This window comes from Alligator sinensis, unplaced genomic scaffold, assembly GCF_000455745.1.
Source record: "Alligator sinensis unplaced genomic scaffold, ASM45574v1 scaffold1002_1, whole genome shotgun sequence".
In the NCBI taxonomy this organism is placed as follows: Eukaryota; Metazoa; Chordata; order Crocodylia; family Alligatoridae; genus Alligator; species Alligator sinensis.
In genome coordinates, this window is record NW_005842710.1 from 293,453 (window position 1) to 303,931 (window position 10,479).

Genomic DNA, 10,479 nt, shown 5'->3' on the forward strand with positions numbered 1-10,479 from the left:
GCCCCCACCTCACAATCCCACTGTCTCGGTACTCAGGCTGGGTGTGTTGGCCCCCCCATGTCCCAAAACAGGATGTCTCCTAGGTCCAGGTCTGCCGAACCCCTGCCCCGAGTTGTCTCTTCCCCCCGTAGATTCACACACCTGATCCTCCCACACTGCTCCCTCCCCCCATCTTTGCAGGATCGGGGTCGGCTTTGCCAGCCCTGATGGGGGCGTTGCACAGGGGGCATCTAGGCTTAGGGGACAGAGGGCACTGGGGCAGGGTGCAGTGGAGCTCGGCCTTTGCAGGTGGGGAAGTGGTTTGGCCTTTACATGGCTGTGGGCACTGGGCTGAAGGCACAGTGAAGGTTAGGGCTGCATGGAGGGAGAAGTGGGGGCTGGATGTGGGGATGGGGGGATGGGATGCCGGTGTGAGAGGATGGGGGCCCTAAACCAAGATGTGGGGCTCCCAGTGAGGACTGGAGGTGGGTACAGCAAAGGCATGGTCTGTCTGTGCATGGGGTGCAGCGAGGGCTGAGTCAATGTACAGAGGCAGGGGGCAGTAGGTTAAGATGTGGGACTCACTGGGAATGCCAGGGCTGTGTGAGGGCAGCAGTAGAAACTGAGGTAGCATGTGGTGGCTGGGGCACTAAGGTGGGATGTGAGGGATGCAGTGAGGGCTGGGTCCATGTGAGGGCATCAGTGGGAGTGTAGCTGGTGTTGGGGGGCATTTGGCTAAGCTGGGAAGGTTGCAGCGAGGCCAGTCAGGACAGAGTGAGGCCTGGGACATAGGGCAGCAATGTGAGCCAGGGGCAGGAAGAACAGAGGTGCTCTCTATGGCTATGGCCAGAGGTTGGGGTCAGTACTGCAGGGCTCCCTCCACAACTGGGCTGGGGGGGCGTGTCTTGGCTGGACCCCATCCAGATGTGCCCCATGGCAAGGACCACCTCTGAGCCCTGGTGCCGCAGGAAGCTGACAGCCAGCTGTTCCAGCACGGGGGGTTCCCAGTGTCACAGGGCCCCATATCATGGCCCTCATTGTTGGGTAGGGGGAAAGGGAATTCCTTCAGTCCCAGGCCCTGTCAGGACCCTCCTAGCCTGCATCTGGCTCCACTTCAGGCCTGTCCCTGAGCCATGGTCCTGGCTCCCTGCATCCTCCATTGTCTCCAGATTGCAGCCAGGCCTGAGGGGAATGTGTGGCCAGCTGCAGCCCACAGCCTGCATCCTCAGGGAAGGACATGGCCAGCAACAGATCAGAGGCCTGGGAAGGGCAGGAGGCGTGTGACACCAGGTTAGGGTTAGGGGAGGAGGCAGGGGCCTAAAGGAATCTCCTCTGATCCCCCCAGCACTCAGAGCCGTAACGTGGGGCCTAGTCAGACCAATCAACCTAGTGGGGTTGGGAGGGCCTCACTGCCCCATTTTGCATCAAGGTGCCTGTGGGGAAGGTGAGCCTATATGAGTGACAGCCTCTCCCACACAGCTCCCAACACACATGTGCACCTTGAAACCATCCCTCCCCCACAGCCTGCATGCAGCCTTCTCCCATGCACCCCCTAAATGCACCCCTCACATACAGCCTCCCCCTATGCACATGTCTGTTTCCACACACACACTGCACAGGCATTTCCCACGCATGCCCTGCCCACGACCTCCTCCTATGCTTGTGTACCCATACCCCACCTCTGCACACCTTGCACATGGGCTGTGCATGTGCACACCTCTACCATCCCAGTCCTATCCTGAAAGGGATCCCTCCCTTCCCCAAGCCGCCCCTCAACTCTGCCCATCCTTCCCTGCTGCCACCCAGAGCCCCCACTTCCCTTGCTCGTTTCCTTCACCCTGGGGCCCAGCCAGGGGGGGTTCCTGCTTTCTGCTTACACCTCAGGGTTGCTTCGGCAAATGGAGCTGGAGCCTGTCAAAACAGCTTGAGTCTGTGCTGGTACTTTATCACTCACTAGCCCTGCATCACATACACCATCCACTGAGCTGCAGCAGGGCACTGCCAGGTGCCCAGGACTGGGCTAGCAGGGGGCTGGGGGTCAGGAGTGAGGGGGAAATGCACAGTTAGGTGGGGAGTGAACCTGCATGCCAGGCAGCTTTTGCTGCCGCAAGGTATTTTGGTGTTGCACAGGCCTACCCCTTGAGGATCACACCTGGGATGCAACTCACAGAAACCCCCAACCCTTCGTGCGGTGGCTGAGAGCCCTCCCCGTGTCCAGCAGAACATCCATTCCCTCCGCTAGCCTTGGAGAAGGTCCTTCCCCATTTCTAGTTCACCTGGAGTTGGAGTAAGGGGGTGGGCAGAGGGGAGTTTTCTTTCTCGGTGTGAAGTGAGTAACCCTAACAGCCTGCGTTCAAGGAGGCCGGAAAAATGAGGACCTGTGCCTAGTATGGAGCTGAAGTGAGGGTGACAAGAGTGTAGCTGTTTGGGCCCTGCCAGTCCTCCTGTCCTACCAGTCGCCATAATCACGACGGCTGCAGAGATGGCCACACCTCCTTCTGTCCCTTGAGGACACCCCAGACACCTCCCATTGGAGGGGATGCAGTGGAGCCCGCTCTGTTTCTGGCCCAGCAGAGACTCCCCCTCAGGCCAAAGGAGTCCTCAGGGCCCTGGTACGTGAAGCCTGGCCCTGGCAGGGTCTGGCAGTAGCTGCATGAGGTGCTCAAGGCTCAGTGGATGATGGCACCTGCATGAGTAGGATGTGTAGCAACCCAGGAACTCCCAGAGCAGGGGCCCATCTCCTCTGGTATCTCATCTATGGCTATGCTAGCTCCAGCTGGAGATGCCAGGAGCCCTCTAGTGGGAACTTCTGGGATATTTGGGACCTCTACTGGCTCTTTCCAGTAGCCTGTAGAGGCCCTGACCATAGTGGAGTCCCTACTGTGCTAAGAGCTTCACAGACCCTGAGCAAGTGACTCCTTGGTCCAGAGCATTCATGGTCTGAATGGAGAAGGCAAGCTGAGAACCAGAGACAGGGTGGATTCACCCAAAATCACAGGGTGTCTGGGGCAGATCAAGGGCTAGAACCCGAGTCCTGGCTCTTAGCCTTCCTCCCATAGCTAGAAACCAGACCCAGGAGTCCTGGCTCCCAGATTCCCAGACCTCCTTATCCTGCCCAGAGCTGGGAGCAGGAGCCATGTGTCCTGGGGCCCAGGGCCTCCCATATTCCAGCCTCTAGATTCCTGGCCTTTCCCAGAACTAGGGATACAACTCAGGGGTCCTGAGTATCTCAGCTTTGCTCACTGCAGAGGGTCTGGCAGGCCAGTTTGCCAAGGGAAGGAGCAAGCATTCTGAGCCGGAAGGGTTTCCCACATGCTGAGGCCCAATCCCTTCCTGGTGGCATGTATGGGACTGCCTGCCATCTTGCAATGGTATTCATACTGCCGGCATCCCTGTTGGCACACTGGAGAGGCTGCTGGCACCTACTGTCAGGTTTTGAGGCCTGCTCAGGCCCCAGTGGGTCTTCCCTGGCTAGCCCAGTATAGATTGGGGTTGAAGGTCTTAGGGAAGGAGTCCAGTCTCTGGTGTGCAGAGTCTGAACCCTGCAGGCCTCCAGAAGCCATGTTCAAGCCAGAGCTCTCTGACCCAAGTCCTGTAGGGAACCACAATGCCACAGGGCATTAGAGCAACCTGCATCAGCAGTTGGGGTCTCAGTGTGGCATGACTTGTGGTAATTTTCCTAAAAGAGGAAGGACCAAGCTCTGGTAGAGGTGGGACTCCAGAAAGGTGTGATTGGCTCCGTCCTCTCCCACAGGCTCCCTGAGCAACCCTGGGCAAGTTGCTTAACCTCTGTACAACAGGGCTGGTAGCACAGTCCTGCCTCCCAGAGAGATAACAGTACACTACAGATTGAGAGCTGCACAGCTACTGCAGCAGTGGGGCTGGATAAACCCTTCAAAAGAAAACTGGTGTCACAATGGGCCCATGTCTGGTCAGCTCCAAAATGCCCATGATTCACAGCCAATTCCCTGGTCAGCTCTAGGACACCCAGGTTCTAGTCCTATTTCTGCCACTGGCCTGCTGAGTTATTTCCCGCCAGTCCCTTCCCATTCTTTGTGCCTCAGTTTCCCCTTCTGTTTGTTGGCTTAATCTAGCTGGTCTCTTGTGTGGTGCAGTGAACAGTGCTATGGGGCACGGCCCTGGGTCTAGACTTCTGTCATTCGCCATTACCATAATGTAAAGCTGCTTTGTGAATAAGCTAGTGGACATGCATGGTTTGTATGTGGCTGTTATTCAGAATGAAAACTAAAAAAATTCTAGCCAAAAATCTTTGTTAAGCTGCAGTTTAAGGTTCTACAGAGGCAGCTGCTGCATAGGAGAAAGAGGAAAGGTCTTAAAGAAAGCAGCAATTTAATTAAAAAAAAATACATGTATGGGAAGTCAAAGAGAGGCTTGTTCAGGGAAAAAATGTGTATTGGAAACCAGGAGGAGGAAACAGCTCAGGGACTGGTAGGGAGGGGCCCATTCTGAATGGCTCCAATGGGTGTGAGGTCCAGGGGGTCCCAGATGGTTTCCCTGCAGGGTGGGGAGCAGCATGAGGTGCAGGTATCCTAGTTCACCGCCCTGCATCTTTTATCTTGGCAGTATTCGGAGTGTCATGCAGAAATACCTGGATGACCGGGGCGAAGTGACCTTCGACAAGATCTTTTCTCAGAAGATTGGTGAGTGGAGGGGAGGCTGGGTATGAAGTAGTGCTGTGTGCCAGCACATGCGCGCACAGACACATGCAAGCATGCACACCCCAAGGTTCACCTGGCATTGGCCCCACTCTGTTCATCCAGGAAAACTGAGGGATCAGGAGTGAGAGGCACTGGCAGAGCTCTGGGGAAACCCACATCTGAGCCGACGGGGGGCTGTGGGCAGAAGTGGGCTGACAGGGCTTGGTGCTGAATAGGCATCCCAAGGCAACAGCTGTCTGCATCTGCCCAGGAGGAGGTGGGTGAGACTGGCCTCAGCTGCCAGGGAGGTGGGGGAGCAACTGAGGAGTATGAAAAAATTATCCTTCCTCTTTGTGTGGCCTGGACAGCCATCTCTTTCCCACCCCCACCTCCCAACCCCAATGCCTTGGGCTCTGCTTGGGGGATCAGGACCCAACACTGAGCCCCCTGGCTGGAGGGAAGGACTGGAAAGGGGTAACAGAGGAGGGTTCTTGGTGGGATGGGGAGGGTCCTGGGGTGGGGTTGAAAAGGTTGGGGTCCAGGTTTTTGGGCCAGAGGCAGAGAGCAGGGGCCCTGACTGAGGCCAGGGGTTGGGTCTGGGGCATTCACAGGTCCCTTGATCACTTGGAGGCTCACAATGGGTTGGGGCTTGGGGTTGGAGTTTTCTCCCATCTGCCAAAGGCTGAGGTCAGGGGTCCCCCAACCCATCATGGGCAAGGACCTGTCAGTTTCTCTTTGTGGGGGGCAGGCAGGGTCTCCCAGGCAGGCAGGGGCTGCTGCTGGGCTGGGGGCACCCCAGTTGAGTTGGGGTTTTGGGGGCCGTGTGATTTCAGGCCTGGCGTCCCAGTGGCGTGGGGACACTTCCTCTTTCTACTGTTGGTAGCTAACGGTCCCCGCAACAGGAAGTCCCTGTCACTTCCTCCACTTCTCATGCTGATGCTCGTGGTTTCCGCGCAGATACACCACACACTCCTCCCCGCCCCCCCTGCCAAGGGCTCTCCTGCCCCCTGCACATCCCCTGGTTTCTTGCCTACGTAATCCTGTGAACTGTGGCCACCCCAGGCTACACCGTGAGAAACACCTGGAGCCGTTTAACTGCAGGGCCAACATGGGTGGGAGCAGCCTTCCTCAGACTCCCCCTGAGTCCACATAGCCCTTGAGTGAGCCTTCTTTGGGCCCTGTCTGCACTGGTGTCCTCAGCTGAAGTCCCCCACCATTTCTACCCCTGGTATAGATGGGAGCTGGGTCAGAGGAGGCTTAATTCATAGCTGGCCCTGAATTTGCCTGCCTAGGGGACAGATGGCAGAGGGGTGGGGAATGGGGCAAAGGCCTGTCCCCTCTAGGGGGCCCTGGTTCTGGTCCTGTGGGGAGGGGCATGTGCTGGCTTCAGAAAGTGGGGAATGGCATGCAGCACCTCTCCCGCTTAGGGTGTGCCAGCCCAAGGGCAGGGGCAGGCCTGGTTGGGGTGGGCTGGAGTCTGGGGCTCTGGGACCCTAACGCTGGCGCTCTGCCTCCCACTGGCTTTCCTAGGTTACCTGCTATTCCGGGATTTCAGTGTGAACCAGGCAGAGGAGGCGAAGCCGCTGATGGAGTTCTACGAGGAGGTGAGGCCGGAGGGAAGGGATCACATGGGTGTCTGATCCCCAGCCCTACCTCAACTTGCCCCCTCCACATCCAGCATGGTGCAGGGGGCAGTGAGGATGGTACAATACCCTCCATGCCTGGGGGAATATATGTCAGTATCTCTTTAATGACCCCAGGCACAAAGCTGGGAGGGGGCTGCTCTAGAGAGGAGAGATCCCAGCATGTGTTGTGGGGGCCCTGTCCCTATGATCTTGGGCAAGAGGGCTGTTTCCCCACAGCCCTGCCTAAGCCTCGCTGATAGGAGAAATACTCACTTGCCCTGGGGGTCTTCAGGAGCTGTGTATTGCCCTGTTTGATGTGAGAGGGCTGGTAGAGTGCCACCTGCCCCGGCTGGGGAGTGGGGGGCTTAGGCACAGCTGCGTGGGCTGCCCTGGGAAGGGATGTTCCCATCCATGGCCTCTGCATCCCTCCCTGCTGCCCAATAATGACATTGCCTGCTCCTCTCCCCGCACCCCGCAGATTAAGAAATATGAGAAGTTGGACTCCGAGGAGGAACGTGCCATCAAGAGCCGCCATATCTTTGACCAGTACATCATGAAGGAGCTGTTGGCTTGCTCCCATGTGAGTGCTGCCTGAAGGGATGCCGCAAATCCCCACAGGCTTTGCCTCAGAGGAGGACCCCTGAAACCACTTGGGAGGGACAAGGTGGCCACCCCACAAATACTGGTCCATGTCTGTCTCTGTGCCTGCTCTCTGAGAGCCCACAGAACCACCCACACTGCATCCCCTGCACCCTGGCCTCCTCGGAGAGCCTCCTACTGCACTTCACCCTGCTTCCCAGATGTCCTAGTCCTGGTTTGAAGGTTGGAGTCATTCTCCTTGTTCAGGCAGTCTGGGGTGTCCCCACCCCCCTGACACATTCCCCTTTCCTTCTCAAGGGTGATGCTCCTACTGTGGTGCCAGAGCCACACTGTTCCACCCTCCTAGTGCTCCCCCTGCCCTGCTCTTTTGGGAACCATCCGGTGAGGAGGAGTGCCTGCTCTTGAGAAGCCAGTGCTCTGAGTCCCATGGGGAATGGGGGCATTGGACACATGGTGATAAATGATCTGTCTCTCTGCCCTGTAGCCGTTCTCCAAGAGCGCCACAGAGCATGTACAGAGCCGGCTCAGCAAGAAGCAGATGCCACCCGACCTTTTCCAGGTAATTATCTTACAGACATCCCCAACACCCACTGGACCAGGCCCACAGGCCCATTCCAGTTTGGCATCCCCACGCCCCCACGCCCCGCCAAAACCCAGCCCAGGAGTCACTCCAGCCTGTCAACTCTTCCCATTCAGCCTCTCCTCCCACCAGCTATATCAGATCTAACTTGGTCTCTTCCTCCTCCCCCTCGCTGAGCAAGAGGGACTGGGACTGGGATCCCCTGATGGGGGAGGGAGGGCAGGTCTAAAGACTTATCTACAGTACCCCTGCCCCCAAGCCAGAGCACTGAAGTCCACTCTCGTCTCTAGTGTTTGAGGAGGGCACTTTGTACTTCAGAGGGGATTAAGGAACGGGTTGGCATGTCCCCAAAGGCAGAGGGTCCCCTACCTGGGGCCCTGATATGGGTGGGAATGCGTCCTGGTAGGAGGTGGGAGTCCCTGCTGGGCCCCACAGCATTAAGCCTATGTCACCCCCAGCCCTACATCGAGGAGATCTGCCAGAACCTGCGTGGTGGCATCTTCCAGAAATTCATCGAGAGGTGAGAACCCCCATTGTGGGCTGGGGGCTGTCAGCAAGGACCTGGGAGCTCTCTGCAAGGCCCTGTTGAGGGGGAGCTACTCTCTTTCCCCAGGGGTCTTGAAGAGGGTCATCTAGTCCTCTGGGGAGCTCTGGGGTTGTCAGTATCAAGCTGTGGGGGTACCTCTCCAGGAGTGCCACGGTGGGGGTTCTCTTTGCAGGGGGATGGCATTATCTGATGAGGTCTCAGTGTGGTGGTGAGCTTCTATGAGCAGGGTGCTTTTTGAGTGGGGCATAGAGGCAGCTTTAAAATCCTCTAGAGGTCAACATAGGGGTTTTCTCAGAACCCAGGGGGATAAAATGTCTCTGGCCAGAGGAGTCTGCCTATGAGAAGATGGGTGCTCTCACTGAGTAGGGGGATGGAGAAGGTCTTCCTATGGGAAGTGGCGGGAGGACCCCTAGGTAGAGGGGTGAGAAGTCTCTCACTGGGCAGGGATTGGTGGGAGGTGGTTCTTTCCACTAGAGCTTCTGCATCTTTTCCACCCCTTTTCTGTTTAATTCTAGTGACAAATTCACCCGCTTCTGCCAGTGGAAGAATGTGGAGCTGAACATCCATGTGAGTGTCACTGGGGGAAAGTCGGCAACAGGTGTTACCTGAGAGGGACCTTGCCATGGGAGGAGAGGTGTTGGTTTTTACCTGAGATGGGCCTGGAGTGGGAGCACAGAGGGGGCCTGCCTGCCTATATCTATCTGCCTATCTGTTTCACTAGGGAGCCCAATACCCCACAGAGTCCATGCATGTCCTAACTCAGCCCCAATGCTAAGAACTGATCCCAGACCTTCCTCGAGCTTGGGGACTTCATCCTTTGGTGGTGGGACAAGGGTGTCTGTTGGGGGCCATTGTTAAAGACCAAAGGTTTTCACAAGGTGAAGGGGTGACAAGGGCCAAGATGGGGCTCAGGTTGAAGAGGAAGGCGCTGGGATGGGGAGGGCAATGCTTCTAGGGTACCTGTATGGGAGGCGCCCCCCCCAATCTCATCCCCCCCAGTATCTCCCCTCTTTTGCTTCCAATACCCGCCAATGCCATTGTGCCACAGAAGGATGGGCTGCTCCCAGGCGGGTGATAATATCAGGCCATTGCTTCAGACATGCTGTTGCCTCCCCTTCACACCCAGCACTGTAGCCAGGGCTTGGGAATGGAGGAGGGGCTGGGCATGGTCTGTCCTCCTCATTCTTGAATGGAAGCAGTTTTAGTGCAGCAGCTTATATGAGAATAGAGGGGAGAGGAGCTAGAGCTACTGTCTCCATGAATGATGGTTCCTGGGTGCTGCACATGCTCACACGCCTAGAAAACCAGGGATCAAAAACAGTTTGGTCCCTCCACTTTGCTACTAGGGAAGCTAAGGCACAAGTGGGGAGTAGTAGCTTGCCCTGGGTCACAAAGGGATTCAGTAGCAGAGCTGTGGATTGAACCCCAGAATTCTGGACTCAGTGCCTTTGCCCCAAGTCACTGCGAGGTCCTGGACATTGGCCCTATGTCATATGACATATTACAAATTTGCTCCAGTGTAGTCGAGTTATAGCCTGCAATCTCTCTTCTTCCCCCTCCCTGTTGCACCCACCCTCCAGCTGACCATGAATGACTTCAGCGTGCACCGCATTATCGGCCGCGGTGGCTTTGGAGAGGTGTATGGCTGCCGGAAAGCCGACACAGGCAAAATGTAAGCCAGAACCCCTCCCCCAGCCTATGTGGGATGGGTGGGCTCCGGGGTTGAGGGAGTGGGTGCTCACTCTCACACATTGCCTCTGTGCCCTGAGGGAGATTTCATCAGTGGGGAAATGGGAAAAGTCTCCAGCATATGGGGAAGGAAGGTGGAAGTTTCAGAGGGATTGATACCCCAGGCAGAGGGATATTTCATAGATTTCATAGACATCAGGGCTGGAAGGGACCTCGGAAGATCATTGAGTCCAGCCCCCCGCCCAAAGGGCAGGAAGTCAGCTGGGGTCATAGGATCCCAGCAAGATAAGCATCCAGTTTCATCTTGAAGGTGTTCAATGAAGGCGCTTGAACCACCTCCGGTGGCAGGCTGTTCCAGACCTTGGGGGCTTGGACAGTAAAGAAATTCTTCCTTATGTCCAGCCTGAAACGGTCTTGAAGTAGTTTGTGACCATTCGAGCTCGTCATCCCTTGGGGCGCTCTGGTGAACAAACGTTCCCCCAGATGCTGGTGGTCACCCCTGATAAACTTGTAGGTGGCCATCAGATCACCCCTGAGCCTGCGCTTTTTCAGGCTAAAGAGCCCCAGGGCTCTCAGCCTGTCATCGTAGGGTCTGCTTCCCTGACCTCTGATCATGCGCGTGGCTCTTCTCTGGACTCTCTCAAGCTTCTCCACATCCTTTTTGAATTGTGGAGCCCAAAACTGGACACAGTACTCCAGCTGCGGCCTCACTAAGGCCGAGTACAGGGGGAGAATGACGTCCCGGGATTTGCTTGAGAAGCATCTATGGATGCAAGCCAGCATTTTGGTCGCTTTACTAGC

General features: G+C 56.8%; 1 protein-coding gene across 2 annotated transcripts in view; it reads left to right on the forward strand.

Moving 5' to 3' along the window:
- Positions 1-10,479, forward strand: part of GRK2 (G protein-coupled receptor kinase 2) — a 23,207-nt gene that overhangs the window by 2,756 nt on the left and 9,972 nt on the right. For both annotated transcript variants that reach the window (XM_014524935.2, XM_025216144.1), the window contains 7 exons: positions 4,564-4,640; positions 6,168-6,241; positions 6,741-6,842; positions 7,347-7,421; positions 7,901-7,962; positions 8,505-8,556; positions 9,570-9,661. In XM_014524935.2, the coding sequence (XP_014380421.1) occupies positions 4,564-4,640; positions 6,168-6,241; positions 6,741-6,842; positions 7,347-7,421; positions 7,901-7,962; positions 8,505-8,556; positions 9,570-9,661 (534 nt within the window). The remainder of the gene's footprint in view (positions 1-4,563; positions 4,641-6,167; positions 6,242-6,740; positions 6,843-7,346; positions 7,422-7,900; positions 7,963-8,504; positions 8,557-9,569; positions 9,662-10,479) is intronic.